The sequence below is a fragment of the Aquarana catesbeiana genome, linkage group LG02, assembly GCF_042186555.1.
Source record: "Aquarana catesbeiana isolate 2022-GZ linkage group LG02, ASM4218655v1, whole genome shotgun sequence".
In the NCBI taxonomy this organism is placed as follows: Eukaryota; Metazoa; Chordata; class Amphibia; order Anura; family Ranidae; genus Aquarana; species Aquarana catesbeiana.
In genome coordinates, this window is record NC_133325.1 from 589,578,890 (window position 1) to 589,599,641 (window position 20,752).

Here is a 20,752-nt window from a genome sequence, read left to right on the forward strand (position 1 = left end):
CAAGATTGTACAGAGAATGTTGACACATCAGCTGTCTCACCAGTATCTGCAGAAGAGGAGCTAACTTACAGAGTACTTGTTCTCATCTTCCTGTCTGCTGGCTTAAATAATCACAGATAACGGTATTACACCCAAAACCAAAAAAAGAAAACAAATAAAGCCATCGCATCTAAAAATTCACAACCTGCAATATAATAAATGTTTCCTTTTGGGTTTAATACCGCTTTAAATAAGTGTTCCAAAATGATTGTCTTTCATATGTTGCAAACTTGCCCACTGCCCCTCACAGCCTCCAATTTGACCCTGATAAACCTGAAGGTATAATGTATGAACCACACCAGCCATCTAAATAACAAAAAATTGAAAGACAACCATAAAAACTGCATAATACCATTTCCATTCAAAAATACCTCCATATAGTTTTGATCTGTGTACTTTAAACAAACATATTTATATACACCGATCAGCCATAACTTTATGACCACTGACAGGTTAAGTGAATAACATTGATTGTCCAGTTACAATGGCATCTGAAAGTTTGTGGGATATATTAGACATGTTGTCCCCGAAGGCGATGTGTTGAAAGAAGAAAAAATGGGCATCACAGTTTGTTGTGTATGGGGGCTGCATATCCACAGACTGGTCAGGGTGCCCATGCTGACCCGTGTCCACAGCCAAAATTGCCTACAATGGGCATTCTAGCATCATAACTGGACCATGGAGCAATGAAAGAAGATTGGCTAGCCTGATGAATCACCTTTTCTTTTACATCATGTGGATGGTTGGGTGCTTGTGAGCAGCTTACCTGGGGATAAGATGGCACCAGTATGAGAAGACGACAGCAAAAAAGTGTGATGCATTGGGCAATGTTCTGCTGGGAAACCTTGGGTCCTGCCATTTATGTGAATGCTACATGACACGCACCGCCTACCTAAACACTGTTGCTGACCAATACACCCCTTCATGAAAACCGCATTTCCTGATGGCAGTGGCCTCTTTCTGCAGGACAATGTGCCCTGCTACACTGCAAAAAATGTTGGTTTGAGAAGCACATCAAGTTCGAGGCGCTGACCTGGCCTCCAGGTTCTTTAGATCTCAATCCAATCGAGCATCTGTGGGGTATACTCAGAAAAAAAGTCCAATCCATGGAGGCCCCACCTTGCAACTTTGAGGGTTTGCGGCTGATGGCTTTGTACTAGACACCACAACATACCTTCAGAGGTCTAGTGGCGCCCAGGTTGGGGCTGTTTTGGTGGCAAAAGGGGGACCTACTCAATATTAGGTGGGTGGCCATAAAGTTATGGCTGATTGGTGTATATTGTAAACAAACTATTTAAATATGTTTATTACAAACTGCATATGATTTACCTTTTTGTTTGCGGGACACTGATAATGCAATACATCTGGAAAATGTAATCTAGGATTTTGAACAGGACATTGTAATAGCAGAGAAACTGAATATGTTTTGCAGCTCTAGACAACAGACATTGTTTTTCTTATAGAAAATACTGACAGTCAAGGTGAACGCTAGAAGAATTTGTTGCACTAGTTCTGTACGCCTTGGGAACTCCCTGCTGGAGTGCTTTATTGAAATTTCCTGCTGTAGTAGGAGCTTCAGTGCTCCAGTCTCATTCTCCATAATATAAAAGAGAACCCAAAAGGAAGAGGAAGACCCCTTGTCTTAGCAAGACAACTGGGAAGGAAGTCAGCGGGGGTTCCTAAAGCCAGGCTGATGTGGAAATGTCCACAAAAAAATATAACACATATTACTAACACCTTACTGCAATTTGCCTAAATAAAAACATAGGCATTGCAATATTTGTATGCACAGTTCATTTATGTGTCCATGGCTTTATTATTTGGGTCTGAGCTGTACATAGTATGTTCTATACAAACACATTTCTATGGGTCTGTTTATTAACTGAAAAGTCATATGCTAGTGTGTTTCAATGTAATCCAATGCTACATTTGACATAAATACTGCTAATAAATTTGCTGTGCCAAGTGGACCATTCGATCATTTTGTTTCCAGGACTTTTTCTTTAATGTTGGTGTAAACATCCTGTATGCCCCTTCCCCTACTTTACCATCAGTTTCATCATAGCACTTTTTAGTTTTTCTAATCACATTGGGGTGCACACACTGGTAATAAATCAACCTTATCACGAGACCTAGACCAGTAAGACAAACAGCCGTACCAATAATTAAACTTTCATACTCATCCATGAAGGATGGAAACCTCCAAAAATACCACAACAACAGAAGTCCTAAAGAATCTATAGTAATAAACACATGGTAGATGATACATCTGCAGACTGTTCTCCCATCAGCTATGTTAAACCACGAGAAGTAGAGGATCACAGCTACTGTTGCTCTGTAGAAAGGCTCCAGGAATTTCCTTTTCATAAATTTTGTCTTCTGCAGGAAGGCCCATAGAAAAAATACAAACCACACAGCAACAAAATGCAGAGCAATCATCCAATCAAAGGTGATAGTAAATAGTGTGATACACAGGATACGTGATGAAATTAGGCAAAAATTCCACAGGAAGTAAATGCCTGAAGATAAAAGGTTCAGCTTTTCTTTGTCTTTAAGAAATAGTCTTAGTGACTGGTGGTAGTCCAGTATTGCCCAGCTAATGCAGATGAATGACAATGTTATGCTGAAATCTAGAAAAATATAAATAGCGTTAGCATTTATTTTTTTTATAACTTACTAGAAATATAATTTGGAGTAAAAATACATTTGAAATTGTAAAAACAATGTTTGTCTGCAACATTGGTTAATGTATATATCTCGCTCATTAAGGGACATGGGAATTCTCAAACCTTCGAGTTATACTATCATCTACAGGGGGATTGGACATGTTGTCAAACAAAACAAACTGTAGGCCAGCCCAGGCTATGACCCCTCCTACTATCAGCATGCCTCAGTTTTTTCCTAGAGTCCTTTAAGAATGAATGTCATTTCATGAGTGCTGCTGATTCAAGACTTAAAGCGGAACTTCAGTCATTTTTTTTTTTTTTGATCTTTCCATCTATTAAATCTTCTGCCCTTGTTGTGTTAACTTTGGATAGTAAAACATTTTATTTCTGCCAGTAAATACCTTATACAGCCCACTTCCTCTTTCTTATCTGGTCATTAGCCTAGGCTTATGACACCATACACAGCTCTCTCTCTCACGAGAGTTTGCCAGGAAGGGAAGGGGGATGAGTCATAAGAGGGCCAATGAGCGCTGCAGAGCTGGAGGTGTGCCTCCGTGTGTCTGTGTAAATCCAGGAAGTGAACAGGCAGCAGCTTCAGCTGCCCACAGTTAAAATGGTTGCAGCCAGACTTAGTGGAGGGAGATTTCTGCAGCATATTTAGCAAGTACAGAATTACAGTAAAAAATAATATGCAAAGTGGTTGGAGGGAAGCTTCAGAATGGCAAAGATGTTTTATTACAAATTATGTGAGCAGACTGCAGTTCCTCTTTAACCACTTCAGCCCCGGAAGAATTTACCCCCTTCCTGACCAGAGCACGTTTTGCGATTCGGCACTGCGTCGCTTTAACTGACAATTGCGCGGTTGTGCGACGTGGCTCCCAAACAAAATTGACATCCTTTTTTTCCCACAAATAGAGTTTTCTTTTGGTGGTATTTGATCGCCTCTGCGGTTTTTATTTTTTGCGCTATAAACAAAAATAGAGCGACAATTTTGAAAAAAACGCATTATTTTTTACTTTTTGCTATAATAAATATCCCCCAAAAATATATAAAAAAAACAATTTTTTTCCTCAGTTTAGGCTGATACGTACTCTTCGACATATTTTTAGTAAAAAAAAAAAAATCGCAATAAGCGATTATTGATCGGTTTGCGCAAAAGTTATAGCGTTTACAAAATAGGGGATAGTTTTATGGCATTTTTATTAATAATTTTTTTTTTTTTTTAAATGGCGGTGATCAGCGATTTTTATCATGACTGCGACATTATGGCGGACACATCAGACACTTTTGACACCATTTTGGGACCATTGTCATTTATACAGCGATCAGTGCTATAAAAATGCACTGATTCCTGTGTAAATGACACTGGCAGTGTCTTCCCCCTGTCAGGGGGATGGGCTGTGTGTGTGACGTCACTGATCTCTGCTCCAATGACAGGGAGCAGAGATCAGTGTCAGTGTCACTAGGCAGAACGGGGAGATGCTGTTTACATCAGCATCTCCCCGTTCTTCTTCCCCGTGAGGCGATCGCGGGTATCTCCGCGGCGATCAAGTCCACGGGACCCGCGAGCCGACTCACGGAGCTTGCTGCGGGCGCGCGCACCCGCTGGCCGTCCCTTAAAGGGCAACGTACAGGTACGTGATTTTACCTGTACGAGCCCTTCTGCCGCAGTATATCTGCGTGAGGCGGTTGGCAAGCGGTTAAGCTGTAATTTCCTCTAGTAACATTACCTCTTCAATCAAGAATCTTCATCCTTCATCCTTATCCTCTTCATGCTTTAGATGCAGGTGATCTCCCCACCTTCTTTGCAGCTATCCAGCTCAGTTGTCCTCAGCCTTTGCCTCCAGCCCTTCCCTTCGACTGGACCCACTGGACTGGATGTTGCAGGGTAAGTGTGGAAGTGAGCTGCAGGCCCTGGGCTCTGCTTGAACACTTTCTAAACCGGCCTAGTTATGTTAGCTGGACAGTGCCAATGCAATTGCTGTTGTCAAAAACAAACAAAATTTCCCAGCTCACTTACCAGCTAGCCTACAATAAAACCAAATTGACCCTTCACAGTAAAAACAAGGGTTTCAGTTGCACACATTTGCAAATATACGTGAACTGTTAAACAGGGCCAATTTGGTTTTGTTGCAGGCTAGCTGGTAAGTGAGCTAGTTAATTTTGTTTGTTTTTAATGTTCGTTGCCCTTCCATGTGCTCCTTGCTGCAAAGGCTAGTTATAGGTTGGGGTGGTTGCCATTTGTTTTTGTTGTAATTGCTGTGGTGTGGTTTGAACGGTGTTTAAATATGTGGGAGGGACTTACGTGTGCATTTGTTTCTGTGCGTTTTTTTTTTTTTATTGTTATTGTTTATTTTACTTTATTTTTTTATTTTATTTTTTTTTTATACTTTCTGTTTAAATTTTTCTTTTTTTGATCACTTTTATTCCTATTACAAGGGATGTAAACATCTATAAGACCCCACATCTCTCCTCCAGGCTGGAAAACATCAGATAAAAAAAAAAAAAATTACCGATACCATGCTTTCCAGCCGCGATCACAGTTTTGTTTACAACCGCGGCCCGGACGCGACGTCGCCCCCAGGCCTCCGACGGTCATAGAGATGACTGATGACCATCTGGTCACCGGAAATCTCTATGCTCATCATCCGGCGGTGGCAGATTCTTTCTCCGGGTCCCCGATTGCACGGGAGAGCCCCGAGAAGTACCAGAGGGCAGCGGGAGGGGGGTTCTTCCCTCTTGTCCCCTGTAAGAATGATCAAGCGGCAGAACTGCCACTATGGATTGTTCTCACGGTGTAGCTGCAGGCATCATTCAGATATCAGATATCCCCACTGAAAGTCAAAGATGTCATATGACGTCCTTGGGCTGGAAGTGGTTAAAAAAGGACATGTGCGTTCCAGTGCATTTTTTTATGCGTTTTACAGCGTTCCAGTACAGTCCAGTGCAGGAAAAATGCAGCACATTCTACTTTTTTTTTCTGGAACCGCAAGCACTGATGGGAACGTTGTCATTGAAAACCATATAACCGACTTTCCATGCATTTTTGATACAGAGAAAAAAAACGCATTGGACTGCATGTGGCGTGAACTGGCCCTTAATGCATAGAATGCTTTACTTTACAACCACTTTAAAGCGGAGTTCCACCCAAAAGTGGAACTTCCACTCATTTGGCCCCCCCACCCCCTTCAGTGCCACATTTGGCACCTTTCGGGTGGGAGCGGACACCTTTGACAGGTATCCTGTCCCCACTTCCCGGGATTCTGAAAGTGGGAATTACGTCACAGCTCGCCTCCCTCCTCCTTCCCCCACCACCGGGCCAGTAGGAGCGCACAGCAGTGCCTTGCGCATGCGCAGTAGGGACCCGCTGTGAAGCCGTAATGCTACACTGCTGGGCACCCTCACCCGCAAGGGCGGCGGCAGCACCCGACAGCTGATGGAAACATAAGCTGCAGTGCCAACTTCACTGGACTCCAGGACAGGTAAGTGTCCTCTTATTAAAAGTCAGCAGCTGCAGTATGTGTAGCTGCTGGCTTTTAATTTTTGCAGGCCTCCTCTTTAAGACTTAACCATTTTAAGGCCTTGAGCTTGTACACGGTTTACCACACCTGCAGCTTCAACATGTCTGATGCTAGAAATGGGTGTACAGTCCCACTGTACCAAGTGCCCCCAGCACACTGTCCACTAACAGGTCAGGAATTGCTTGACTCATGCCTCTTGCTGACAGTGGCAACTATATGGAGGTACTAGAGTCTATCCCATGACTGGAGTCCTCCTTGGCTAATTTCCATCCTCCCACTGTATGCAACTTGCATATTAACCCCTTCACCTTCTCCTCCCTCTGTGTATGACCTATACATTGGGGGCAAATCCGCTGTGTGCTGCAAGTGCACCTGGAAGTGCAGTCCCTGTAGATCTGAGGGGAAGATCTGAAATGAGGGGAAGCTCTGCTGATTTCTATCATCCAATCATGTGCAAGCAAAAATGCGGTTCATTTTCCTTGCATGTCCCCCTCAGATCTAGAGTGACTGCATTTCCAAGTGCACTTGTAGTGCAAAGTGGATTTGCTTTTAGTAAATAAATCCCTCTAATAGTGCCCTGTATGTAGTGCACCATGTTTTAACCACCTCAATACCAGCATGTTTCCTGATTTTCAAAAAAGTGTCAAAAAAATGGGATATCTACTTGTCAAAAATCCTTTTTGGTGGGTGGGATCTTGCTGTCCTGGCATTTTTTTTATATGTTTCATAACACAATGTAAAGGAAACAGTATTTTTGTTCTAAAACGTGAGTCTTTTTACTTTACATAGTAAAAAAGAAAAGCCCAGTTGTTATTAACCACCTCCAAAAGAAAGCTCTATTTAAAAAAAATATTACGGTATATATGACCCAGTAAGGCGGTGGACTTTACAGCTCCTCTGAAAAAGCAATCTGTGGTGGATCGCTTTTCAGGGGAGGCCAAGTAGAAGTTTGCAGGCATTCAAGAAGCGATACTGTCACCTCCCAAATGCCGGTTTTGTATTTTCCAATCTCAAGGAGGATTTTTATATTGAATGCCCAATGCCCAGGGAATCTTTCCGCTTGCAATACAAACTTTTTGAAACTAGCAGCCACCTTTACCCCTGTACCTGGTTTGCACTGGCTGTACTGCTCCATGACCACCACTTACTTTCCTGCAGGTACATATTTCAATGTAGCATTAAGCATTAAGGGCATAGTAATTACTTCCATGGGTATCTTACAGATATCTACATCCAAGACTCCCTCCCATAACAGGACTTGCTTCTGATTTTGTCCCATTTAGAAAGAGACAGAAAAAAGGTGTGTTTCCATGAAGTGTAGAAAAGAATAATACCCCTGAACACATTTAACTAGGTGATATTAATAAGGCTATTATATGAATCTAGTGATAAATGAATCTTTTTGTTATTTTTTAATGCTAAGTAGTAGTTTGTCTACTGAATGAAACCTGGTATAATATTTGAAACATGACCTATATAATGGAGTTCATTTTTCAGAGTGGCACAGTGTATTATACAGTCAGTTTGGAGCTTAGAGCTATGACTGTACAGTACTGACCATGTGATATTATTAAGTTTCATCATAAAAGTTTGACAAGGACCATTCAGTCATCACAGCCTGTACATGTTTAACCTATTGGGATCACCACATGACAATATATGGCCTTTGGTATATTATAATGTACAGTATTATGTGCCATTTTTGTGGTTTGTTATTGCAAAGAAACATTGTTGTGCATTACTTACACTGATAGATGAGTATAGTTTCTGTCTTTATTATAATATATAAGACAAGGATGAGTTGAGGAGTGTTCTCCAGGAAGGTCTCTACAAGTCGCATCATGCTAATGTCATGAGTTAGAAAATAGGCATATTCCTGGTAGTGGCTACATTCTGGACGTCTGTATGCAGCTAGCCCCACTTCCAACGAATGTAGACACCTGTAATGATATTAAAGTGCATGTAAACACCAAAAATATAAAACCATATTTATTGCAGGTTATGTTCCTTTACACTTGCATATCATAATTTATTTCTAGTGCAGTCCAATAGAATAAATGAGTAACCGCTTATGATTTCCTCAGACCTTAGAAAACAGAGACGATAGCAATCAAATGACCAGCGATCACTGACCAGGCAGTAAAGAAAAAAGCATTTTGAATAAACATTTTAACATCTCCATTGGGGATGCAGTATGCCATCATAACATTATGCAAGCTTGTATCTTGTATACTTTACATCTGCTTTACTTGGTTCTTTAAATATAAACTAAACAGATCCGACTTGTACGCCCTCAAGTCGCCCCAGAAAGAGATTCACATTTAAGTGAATGGGAGCGTCTTAATAGACACTACTGAAGTCGCTCCGACTTCAGAGCGTACTCCCTGTACTACTTTGATCCGACTTCAGCCTATTGACTATCATTGAAGTCGGATCAAAGTCGGATCGCCGTCTCGCATGATCCGACTTCGGCATGCGACTTGTGCTCAGATGATCTTGAGGGGGAACTCCGCGCCAAATTTTAAATAAAAATCCGGCATGGGTTCCCCCTCCAAGAGCATACCAGGCCCTTGGGTCTGGTATGGACCTTGAGGGGAACCCCCTACGCCGAAAAAGCGGCGTGGGGGGTCCCCCAATCCATACCAGACCCTTATCCGAGCCCGCAGCCCGGCCGGACAGGAATGGGGGTGGGGGACGAGCCAGCGCCCCCCCCCATCCTGAACCGTACCAGGCCGCATGCCCTCAACATGGGGGGGTTGGTGCCTTGGGGAAGGGGGGCGCGCTGCGGCCCCCCCCCACCCCAAAGCACCTTGTCCCCATGTTGATGAGGACAAGGGCCTCTTCCCGACAACCCTGGCCGTTGGTTGTCGGGGTCTGTGGGCTTATCGGAATCCGGGAGCCCCCTTTAATAAGAGGGCCCCCAGATCCCGGCCCCCCACCCTATGTGAATGAGTATGGGGTACATCGAACCCCTACCCATTCACCTAGGGAAAGTGTCAATTTAAAAAAAAACACTACACAGATTTTTAAAGTAATTTATTAGACAGCTCCGGGGGTCTTCTTCCGACTTCGGGGTCTCTCCGGTTCTTCTCCGCGCTCTCCGGGTCTTCTGCCGGGCTCCTCCGCTATTTTCTGCTCTTTTGCCGCTCTTTTGCTATAGCGAAGGAGCCCGGTCTTCAATCTTCTGCCTTCTGCCCTCTTCTCCTGATGTTGACACGACGCTCTCTGGGGCTGGAATGCACTCTGAGCGCTCCGCTCTGACTTATATAGGTGGTGACCACGCCCCCTTATGCCGTCACAGTCCCTGGGCATGCTGGGACTGTGACGTTTTAGGGGGCGTGGTCATCACCCAATGACCACGCCCCCTTATGCAGTCATAGTCCCAGCATGCCCAGGGACTGTGACGGCATAAGGGGGCGGGGTCACCGCCTATATAAGTCAGAGCGGAGCGCACAGAGAGCATTCCAGCCGGAGAGAGCGTCGTGTCAACATCAGAAGAAGAGGAGAGGGCAGAAGACGGAAGACCGGGCTCCTCCGCTTTAGCAAAAGAGCGGCAGAAGAGAGCGGAGGAGACCGGAGGAAGATCCGGAGAGCGTGGAGAAGAACCGGAGAGACCCCCGAAGTCGGAAGAAGACCCCCGGAGCTGTCTAATAAAATACTTTAAAAATCTATGTAGTGTTTTTTTTTTAAATTGACACTTTTTCCCTAGGTGAATGGGTAGGGGTACGATGTACCCCATACTCATTCACATAGGGTGGGGGGCCGGGATCTGGGGGCCCCCTTATTAAAGGGGGCTCCCGGATTCTGATAAGCCCTCCGCCGCAGACCCCGACAACCAACGGCCAGGGTTGTCGGGAAGAGGCCCTTGTCCTCATCAACATGGGGACAAGGTGCTTTGGGGGGGGGGCCCGCAACGCGCCCCCTCCCCCAAGGCACCAACCCCCCATGTTGAGGGCATGCGGCCTGGTACGGTTCAGGAGGGGGGGGGCGCTCGCTCGTCCCCACTCCCATTCCTGTCCGGCCGGTCTGCGTGCTCGGATAAGGGTCTGGTATGGATTGGGGGTGACCCCCACACCGTTTTTTCGGCATAGGGGGTTCCCCTCAAGGTCCATACCAGACCCAAGGGCCTGGTATGCTCCTGGAGGGGGAACCCATGCCGGTTTTTTATTTAAAATTTGGCGCAGAGTTCCCCCTAAAGATTTATACCAAACACAGTGGCGGGGATCCAAGTCGGATCCCCGTTCATTGAAAGTCGGACACATGTCGCAGGGCAAAGTCGGATCCACAAGTCGCGTTGAAGTCGCGTTGAAGTCGTGTTGCAAAGTCCCGTTGAAGTCGTGTTGCCCCTGTGTGAATCGAGCCTGAAAGTCGGACACATGTCGCAGGGCAAAGTCGGATTCACAAGTCTCGTTGAAGTCGCGTTGCAAAGTCGCGTTAAAGTCGTGTTGCCCCTGTGTGAATCGAGCCTTAGGTAATCCTGTAAAAAATAAAACCTAGCTAACAAACTGTCCAGCAACACAAGTACAGGCAGCCCCTGGGTCACAAACAAGGTTCTGTAGGTTTGTTCTAAACCACTTGCTTACTGGGCACCTAAACCCCCCTCCTGCCCAGACCAATTTTCAGCTTTTAGCACTGTCACTGTTTGAATGAAAATTGCGCGGTCATACAACACTGTACCCAAATGCCATTTTTATCATTTTTTCCCACAAATAAAGCTTTCTTTTGGTGGTGTTTGATCACCTCTGGGTTTTTTATTATTTGTTAAAAAATCCTTTTTTTAAAAAAAAATACAAAACCGTTTTATATTCTGTTAATAAATTTTGCAAACAGGTAATTTTTCTCCTTCATTGATGTACGCTGATGAGGCTACACTGATGGGCACCGATAGGCTGCATTGAAGGGCACTGATAAGACGACACTGATGGGCACTAATAGGCGGAACTGGTGGGCACTGATGAGGTGGCACTGATAGGTGGCATTGGTGGGCACTAAGAGGTGGCACTGAAGGGCATTGATAGGTGGCACTGATGGTTGGCAGTAATGGGCACTGATAGGTGACACAGATAGGCAGCACTGCTAGGTGGCACTGATGAGGCACCACTGGTGGGCATTGATAGGTGGCACTTGTGGGCACTGATAGGTGGCACTTACGTACTGTGGGCACTGATTAGTGGCACTGGCAGGTGGCACTGGGTGCTGGTACTAGTGAGCACATATGAAGCGTCTTTGCCTCTTCCTCTTCAGGACTGATGTCCTTTCAAACAGAAGCCAGAGATCGGCTTTTTTTCTCCTCACACTGTCAGCGTGAGGAGAAAAAAAAAAACGATTACCGATCATCTGTTTACATCACGTGATCAGCTGCCATTGGCTGACAGCTGATCACGTGGTAAGAGGCCAGGATCGGCCCCTTACTCGGACCTGTGATCACCCGAGTCTCATTGACTCGGGTGATCACAGCGCGCGCCCTTCAGGGGGACATGGCGAGCCTGCAAAGCGGCGGACGTCTTATCAGAGCAGCCTCATCAGTGCTGCCTCATCAGTGCAGCCTCTTTTTTATTTATTTTTTAAAATTTTATTCTGTCTTTTTTTTACTTGGCACCAGGCACGAGCAATTCTTATTGCCTGACGCCCAGAACGTGTAGTTCTGGGCGCTGGGCAGTGGATTTAAAAAACTGGCTCCTTTTTTAGCTGGCTCCTAGATTCTAAGCAAATTTGTCAAGCCCTGCCCAAAAGAATGAGCGCACTTCACTTATCTTGTTCACTTCTTTAGGGTCACTCAATCTTCTGTGTCCTGGCCACACTTGTGCAGTAGAGCTCCATAGAAGACTATGGAGTCCGTCTATCTCTGACTCCATTGAGGAGATGGAGGGAAACAAGCCCCATAGACTTAATCGGGGCTCTACTGTGCACACCTGGGCAGGAGACAGAGGACTTGTAGCATGGGGTGTCAACAGTCCCAAAAGGTATTTCTGCAGAGAGGAAGTGGGATCTATTAGGTCACCTTAAAGGGGCAAATCAGATTAGCACATTTTCTCTGAAAGTGCACTTATCCTTTAAAGCTCAACTTCAGATTCCTGCAGCCCAAGACTGCCAGATGAAGACCATTTTGTGACTTCCATCCAAAAGACATCACAGTCCACATGAAGCAGTCTTAGTAAGTCCAGGCCTGTAATGGAATGTTCCCTGGCCAAAAATGGGCAGACTCAATGGACTATTTGGTATTTTCCTGTTGTCACTTTTCTATGTTTCAATATCTACAGTAGCTCTGAAGGCGATGCGCTTGGCAATTTTTAGTCATTTTCAATCATGTTCCATCCACCAGAAATTGCACATAAGATCGTAAGTAATCACCAGAAATTTCCACCCATGAGTTTAATCAGCCACCAGAATTCCATTAGTAATGAAGCTGAAACTGGGCCAAAAGTTTACATCTTTAAAGCTCAAACAGAGAGAATGATTACCCCAACGGGGACTTTAAAGGCAGACTAGGGAGTAATTGGAGGGTATAAACTGAGGTATAAAATGTAACAGAATTGTATTAGTTTACAGATCTAAAAAGTATAGTCCAAAGAGGGCAGATAACCTCACATGATAAAAACAAAGCACGATGATACATAAATAAACAGAAAAGCACCCAAATCATTAGATATGCTGGAGCACCAAGTCGGCTAAGATGAATTGAAGGCCAGATTGCTAAAAGGTGTTCACAGGGTTCACCTTCAAGTTTTCATCAACATATTCAGAAATTATAGCCAATTAGAAAAGACCAAAAGGAGTAAATGCTTACAATTAAAAGGTATACGGCATGGGCTGGACAACTACCCCTCCTCTCCCTCTCCTCCTCTCCCTCGCCTTTCCCGTCCACTTCATCTGCTCTTCTACTTTCTTTGTTTTTCTATCTTTAGGTTTAAAGGTATATTATTAAGGAGCCGTTCATTAGAGTTTTTTTGGACCCTTAGAAATGCAACCCCAGTGATAACACCTATAGTGCACAGGGATACCAACAACAGGCCATGGACACTGAGTGACACAAGGCTATTGATTGGTTCCTACCTACATTTCTAAGCTGGTACGTTCAAGATATTTACAGGTTTAGGAGTTACCATAAGGAAAAAAGGTGTTATAATGGTGAATGTTATAAAGAAATGCTGTTTTACTAATGGCTGCATTTTGATTGTACTTGCTTCATACCTTTCAATAAAAACTTATCGAACCAAAAAAAAAAAAAAAAGGTGTCCACAGCTAGACCAAATGTGTTTGAGAGATTTTTATTTATTCCTTCTTCAGGGAAAGAGAAAAGGGTTCAGGACATAAAGGGTTCATCATAAGTAAAAACAACATGTATATGATAATAGCATATTCCAGCAGAATATAGTGTCACGCCCGGCGAGTCTGAAGTAGGTGTAGCCACATTGCAGAAGCTCCCTGCACATGCAGGGACCGTGAACAGAGTATATATCCCTCCAATGAAAGGGGGAGAAATTGTATCAAAGAATCGGTACACCTGGCGTGATTGCTGATGGAGATCCACCAAGATCTCTAAAGCTCCATTCACACGTGGCACTTCTGGAACGTGCAACAATGAGCACAGAAAATGTGCGCATTGTTGCACGTTCCAGAAATGCCACAATGCGCACAGAAAATGTGCGTTTTACTGTGCATTTCCTAAACATGCTGCAATTGCACATCGCACTTCTGGTGCCATTCCTTGTCTTGTTAATGCCACCCAAAGTGTGGGTAGCAAGCAAGTGCGTTTGCCATGCCTTTTGGCATGCTACAAACGCATTAAAATTTGCAGTGAAAAAACACACAAAATTCCGCTCCAAAAGAGGTTTTGGCGTTTCTTTGGGACCTTTATTAATCATAGGGCAGTTCATTCAAGTGAATAGGCTGCCCTATGCATGACAAGCGGAAACGCTCCGAAGCATAAATCTTTGATTGATTTGCAATTTAGTCAAAAAGAGAAGTTGAAGATCAAATTGAATTTCAATATGCAAGGACCTTAGAGGTAGTTGACATCTACTGAGCATGCTCCAGTTTCAGTTCCTTTTGTAGTTGTTCATTTGCTCTTTTTTTTTTTTATCTGTGCAGCCCATGTGACTATAGAGTCACACATGTGGATGTATAAGGATATAATGGATGAGGATATAAGATGGTGGTTGATGGAGGCTTCATCTCCCTGCTAGTCCCTGCACATACACACTATAGACACAGGCTTGAAGGGTGTGACACAGCTTGTAGTTGGCAGAACCTCCTTCAGATGTCTTTTTATTTTTTTTTTTCAAATTCTGTTTATTGAATCCTCTAGATAGCTTTACAGTGTGAACAAAGTGAAAGCTATTGTCAGTCAACTTAAACTTTGTATATACCATGCTATTGCAAAAAAAAAAAAAACATTTGCTTTGAAATATAGATTTGTATGAGGCAATAAAAAACTTTGTTACTATTTATTTAAATTCTCTATTCTGAAAGCCTTTTTTATGTGACCAGCACAGCACCAATCAATGCTGTGCAGACACAGATTCATACATCAGCAGAGTACCAGAAACTCCTCACTTAGAACTTTCCCTGAGGACAGGAAAGACTAGGGAAATGGCATGTGACCTCTGAACAGCAATGATTGAATAAGGTACTTTTCCTGACGCCAAACATGGCAGCATAAATATGATATAGCTCCGCACCTATATCCACCCACAGGACCTGTTTAGCTCTATAAAAGTCTGACTGAGAGCTACCTCCCCGATTCTCCTTATTTTCCTCAAAAGATCAACACCTACAGACCTGGGTTCAAGCCTCTCCCAGCACGCAGTCCCACATCTTAGACTGCTAAACGCACCAACAAGGTGGGGAACCCCTTCTGGTGGTCTTTTGGGCTAGAGGTGTTCTCTAATCAGAGATGACAATCCTCTTGTGGCATGCCTGCTTTGGAGTCCGGATCCAGCAGCTGGGACTGCATGATGTCTTCTCTCCTATGGAACTCTTTCCAGGTCTGTCAATTTCTATGAAACTTTCTTTTTCTTGCTCTCGTGTCTCTAAAGACCCCATGCACACATGTGCAGCATTTGTTGTCTGATTTCCTTTAGATTTGCCAGGACCATGTGGTGCAGGGGCCTGCCTGATTGCATACAAATTGAGGCTCTTAAGGTTTGACCTCATATTGTGTGGTTTTGGTAAATCTGAGGGAAAAAATCTGCAGAGGATTGTATGACGTGTAGCCAGCTTAAAAGTGTCCTTTTGTGTGGATGGGCATTGGCTTCCCTCCTAATTGTACTAGCACTTTTTTGATTAGAACAGAGGTGAGAGAGGGCTGAGAGTCTCTCTCACTCTATCTCTCAGGTGCTATTTACAGAGCACAAATGGCCAGGTAATGGATGCCTTTGCTATTCAGGCATCCAGAGAGGCAGCATCTCATTCTGAGGAACAGTCAATGACAGGTAAGTCTTGCTATCCTAGTATTGGGAATGGGGGGTTGACCAGATTTCTTTTATTTAAATTTGTTAATCTTTGCCAAAAAAGGCAAATATATGTATTTTTTTTCTCTTTCTCTTGATTCCCTTATTTCTCTCTGTTGCCATGCAGTCCTGGCCGCTCACACTCCAGCTCTAGGAGGTTCAGAGGCCCTCTGGATCGTCAGGATTTTTCCAGGGCAGAAAGCAACTCCTCCAGTCCTGGCAGACCCCAGTACAAATGGCGCAAATGTACGCTTAAGAGAACGCACACAGCTTCTCCTTCCTAGGGCTCAGCGCCCGAAAGGCAAATGTTGGTCATGTGGAGGAGATGACCCTATGCCTAGAAAGCTACTTTGCAGCAACTGCTTCAAGCAGCTTGCCAGAGACCATGAGTATGAGAGTCAGCAGGTGTCAACCTTGCTCAAGAAAGTAGTCCCCAACTCCCTGGCAGAATTTTCCAGTCATCTCGGCAACCAGGGACAGCAGCAGACGAACAGTGTGGGCCCTGCACCAGGCCTAAACAAAGCCATTCAACCCTCTCTAACTAGAGGGGTACCAGGCACTTCAGGGGTGACTCCAGCTTCTGCTGTGATTGTCACATGGGAGAACGCACCTTTAAAAACATTGTATGAAGCTGGTCTCCCCTAACTAGGACCAGGGGCTTCTTTTTGCACACGTAGGGCAGCCAAGTGAATGGGCCGTACCCATGTGAGTTGCAACATTGCGTACAAATCTCTCTTTGAAAATCGCATAGCAGGAATACTTGTCCCCTCTAATATAATATCAAATGCCTCTGAAATGTGACCTAAGCACAGGTTGCTTTTCAGTGCAATAGCAGAGCCTGCTGCAAGTGTGAACAAACCTTTGGGCTCCATAGGACAGTGGTCATCAACCCTGTCCTCAGGGCCACTAACAGGCCAGGTTTTATGTATTACCTTGGGGAGATGCAGACTAGAATACTGCAATCACTGAGCAGCAAACTATATCACCTGTGATGTATTTCAGTTATCTTGCAAACTTGGCCTGTTAGTGGGCCCTGAGGACAGGGTTGATGACCACTGCCAAAGGAAGAACCTAAAGAAACGGGTAGCTACCTTTCCTCTAATGACAGAAATAAGAGGCCTGTTTCAGGAGGAATGGGAATAGGGGGAGAGAAAATCCTCCTCAACCAATAGGTTGCAGAAGTTTTATCCACTAACGGAGGAGGATGCGACTCTTATTTAACCCACCAACAGTGGATGCGGCAGTCACCAGACTGGCCAAGAATGTGACACTTCTCATTGAAGACTCTTCCTCCTTTCACAATATCCTTGATTGACACATTGACATGGACTTAAAGTTTTACCTCGCGGCAGGTGGTGCTTGTAAACCTGCTGTTGCTTTTACATCCGTAGCAAGTGCTATGCAGGTGTGGGCGCAGAACTTGGAGTATGCGATCAAAAACCAGCTGCCAAAAGAGAAAAAAATCATCAAGGCTCTTGATGAGATAAAACTCTCAACGGACTTCACAGGAGTGGCAGCTATAGACAGAGCCATGCTCAGCGCAGTCACAGCCAAAAGAGTGCTGTGGCTAAAACCCTGGGCGGCTGACCCATCCTCAAAGCAGAATTGCTATACACTGCTTTTTGATGGGAACGAGCTGTTTGGCCAAAAAACTGGAGACTGCCATCTCCAGGGTTACAGGAGGAAAATCGGGTCTTCTGCCCCAAGATCGGAGGTCCAGACGCCTGAGGAGCAAACCATCCAGAGGAGCGCCAAACAGGTACTCGGATTTCGGACTTTAGAAGGCATTGGAGGAGTACACAGTCAACCTTCGTAAGATCACAGAGAGCTAAGACTCCTGCAGCTCCCCAAGATACCCAGAAGCCCTTTTAACCCCTAGACCCGTCCAGGAGGCAGTTGGAGCCAGGTTGCTCAAAGTGACCCAGTTCCAGCAAGACCACTTCCAAAAAACGGCGGATTCAGTCCACAGTGGCGCAAGGCCTTTATTGACTGTTCAAACGGCAGCCTGCAGAACTACCTCAAGAAGCTGAATCAATTTATCCAGATAGACTCAAGATGGAGTCTCTCCATACCATAATCCAGGTTCAACCAAGAGACTGGAGGATTTCAGTGGACTTGCAATATGCCTACCAGCATGTCCCCTTCAGTCATACCACACAATCCGTCAGATTTGTGTTGAGGGACAGCCATTACTAGAGCCAGCTGGAGCCTACACAGAATATGTACCTAGGGGCCCAATTCAATACTCAGGTGGACACAGTTTCTTTGCCACCTCAGAAACTCCCCAAAATCAGGGAGAAGTTCCAACAGGCATTGGCTGCACCAATGATGTCGGCATCCCAGTGCATGAGTCCTCTCGGGACGATGGCTTCATGTATTCCGATGATCCCCTGGGCTCACTGGAAACTCAGTTTTCCAACAAGGCTTCCTGATGCAGTGGAAGAGTTTGTCTAGTCCAGCCAATCAGGATCACCAGCCAGAGGCGCCAGAGTCTCTGGTGGTAGACAAAACAAACGCTAAACGGCATAGTCCATTAGGGCGGCAGCCATGGATCATTGTTACCACAAATGCCAGCACAGCAGGGTGAGGTGCTACCTGCGAAAATCTCAAGATCCAGGGCAGAGGGGAATTTCCCACTCATGGCCTAGTTTCCAATATTCTGAAACTTAAAGCAGCATTCATGGCATTGGCCCCCTTGCTGCCTCACATACAGGGTCGCCCAGTCCTGCTCCATCTGGATAACACAGCAGCAGTGTCCTACATACAGCGACAAGGCAGGACACACAGCCAATCCCTCTTGAGAGAGGTGGAACCAATCATGACATTGGCACAACAATATCTCCCAGATTTGAGGGCCATATATCTGCCAGGCTGTCAGAACTTGGAAGCAGATTGCCTATCCAGACAATTCATGGACCCCAAAGAATGGTCTCTTCACCCCGAAGTGTTCAAACAGATCATCCACGAGTGGGGGTGTCTGCAAGATGGATATTTTTGCCTCATTACCATCTGCAAGATGAGCTGGTTCCTCTCACGCTACCCTCATCCAGTAGCGGAGAGGACGGATGCTTTCAGCTATCCTTGGGTTGGGCAACAAGCCTATGCCTTCCCTCCAATTTCTTTAATCCTGAAATTCCTGAGGAGATTGACAGAATTTGACAGTCATCACAGTATTTCCTTACTGGCCTCACAGACCATGGATCTCTCTGGCAATGGATCTCAGCGTGTGCACATCGATCACTCTGCCGGTGACTTCTCATCTCCTGTCTGAAGGAGATACCCTACATCTGCAACCATCATGACTGGCCTTACCAGCCTGGAGATTGTAAGGCAGGGGTTACAAGAGTAAGGATGTTCTCCAGAGAGTATTAGAACTTTACAGATTTCCAGAAAGGGGTCAACCAATGCCATCTACTCCAGAATATGGAATAGGTTCACGAGCTTTGCAGCTGGACGTCAGTTTGACCCTAGTGACCCAAATGTATCTCAAATCCTGTCTTTCCTGCAATCCGGATTGGATTTGGGGCTCAGTTCGCTTAAGGTGCAAATTTCAGCCATCTCCAAAAGAAATGGGCAGCAACCTGCTGGTGGAGCACTTTATGAGAGTGGTACTTAGACTACGCCCTCCCAAAAGAAATAGGTTCCCTCAATGGGACCTGGCAGTAGTCCTCAATTCTCTAGCAAACCCTCCTCGTACTCCGACAGACTGTTCATTATGGGATATCACCTTAAAAACAGCTTTCCTATTAGCCATAACTTCAGGGGAAGGGTGTCGGAACTCCAGGAATTGGGGGCAGCAGAACCTTATTCCATGTTCTTCCCAGACAGGGTTGTGCTGAGACCATTGGATCATTTTGTTCCAAAAGTGGCATCGATATTTCATCTCTCCAGTGAATGGGTGCTTCCAGCCCTCCCAGAAGAATCAGATGTTGATCTGCACGAGTTGGACATTCCAAAAGTCCTTAAAGCCTATCTCCAGGCTACTTCTACTTTCAGACGTTCTGACAGACTTTTTCATCATCATGAAAATTTAAAGGGAAAGAGGCCTCGGTCAGAACCATCTCAGCCTGGATAGTAAAAATATTCACTGGGCATATAGAGCGGCCGGGAAGGATCCACCAGAGGTGCTTAGAGCTCACTCAACCAGGGCGATGTCGTCTTCTTGGGCGGCACGGGCAGGATTGTCTCTAGAGACATTCTGCAAAGAGGCTAGCTGGTCATCACATCATACGTTCTTAAAACACTACAGGGTGGATCCAGCAGCTCTTACTACATTAGAGTTTGGGAGAAAAACCATCCAAGCTTTTATGTCTATTGTCAAAAAAAACCTAAGTTTGTAGCATTAAATCCCTCTCATGGCAGCATACATGTGATACATAATGAGCTTTTGTTTGGCTTCAGAAAAATGGAAAATTGTATCAAATACTTACCGTAATTTTCCTTTACTGACGCCAATAAATGGCTGCATACGAACACTCCCTCTGATCTTTGTGCTTTATACGGAGAATGGGGGGGTAGCTCTCAGTCAGACTTTTATAGAGCTAAACAGGTCCTGTGGGTGGATATAGGGGCGGAGCTATATCATATGTATGCTGCCATGTATTGGCGTCAGGAAAGGAAAATTACGGTAAGTATTTGATACAATTTTCCATTATTAGGTACAAATTTTTTTTATATCAGATAAAATATAGTGGTATGATCTTTATACACTTTTTGACAAAACACTAGTGGTATGGCTATTAGGAATACTGACTGCAGGATTGACCAGATCTGCATAGCTACACTTAGGAAACTGAAACGAGACTACAGGCATACCCCGCTTTATGTACCCTCGCTTTACATACACTTGCAAATACAGACACCCTGATGTCTATGGGAAATCTTGATCAGCTTGACATGGCACTGCTTCTGGTTTTTAATATTGGCGTCTATGATAAATCATGATCAAACTAACTATATACAATATATACAAAATGGAGAACACAGAAAAACAGAGTAATACCAGAGATGCAAGGAAGGGGGGAAACCAGGACAGGAATCAGGAACAAGGGGAGCAGATACAAGGCAGCAGGGT

The 20,752-nt window shown here is 44.8% G+C and overlaps 1 protein-coding gene across 1 annotated transcript in view; it reads right to left on the reverse strand.

Moving 5' to 3' along the window:
• Nucleotides 1-1,580: 1,580 nt before the first annotated feature.
• The window catches only part of XKR8 (XK related 8), a 63,725-nt gene continuing 44,553 nt past the window's right edge, over nt 1,581-20,752 (reverse strand). Inside the window, exons 2-3 of the mRNA XM_073616252.1 lie at nt 7,973-8,166; nt 1,581-2,669 (exon numbers count right to left, since the gene is read on the reverse strand). Of these exons, the coding sequence (XP_073472353.1) occupies nt 1,984-2,669; nt 7,973-8,166 (880 nt within the window). The 3' untranslated portion in view covers nt 1,581-1,983. The remainder of the gene's footprint in view (nt 2,670-7,972; nt 8,167-20,752) is intronic.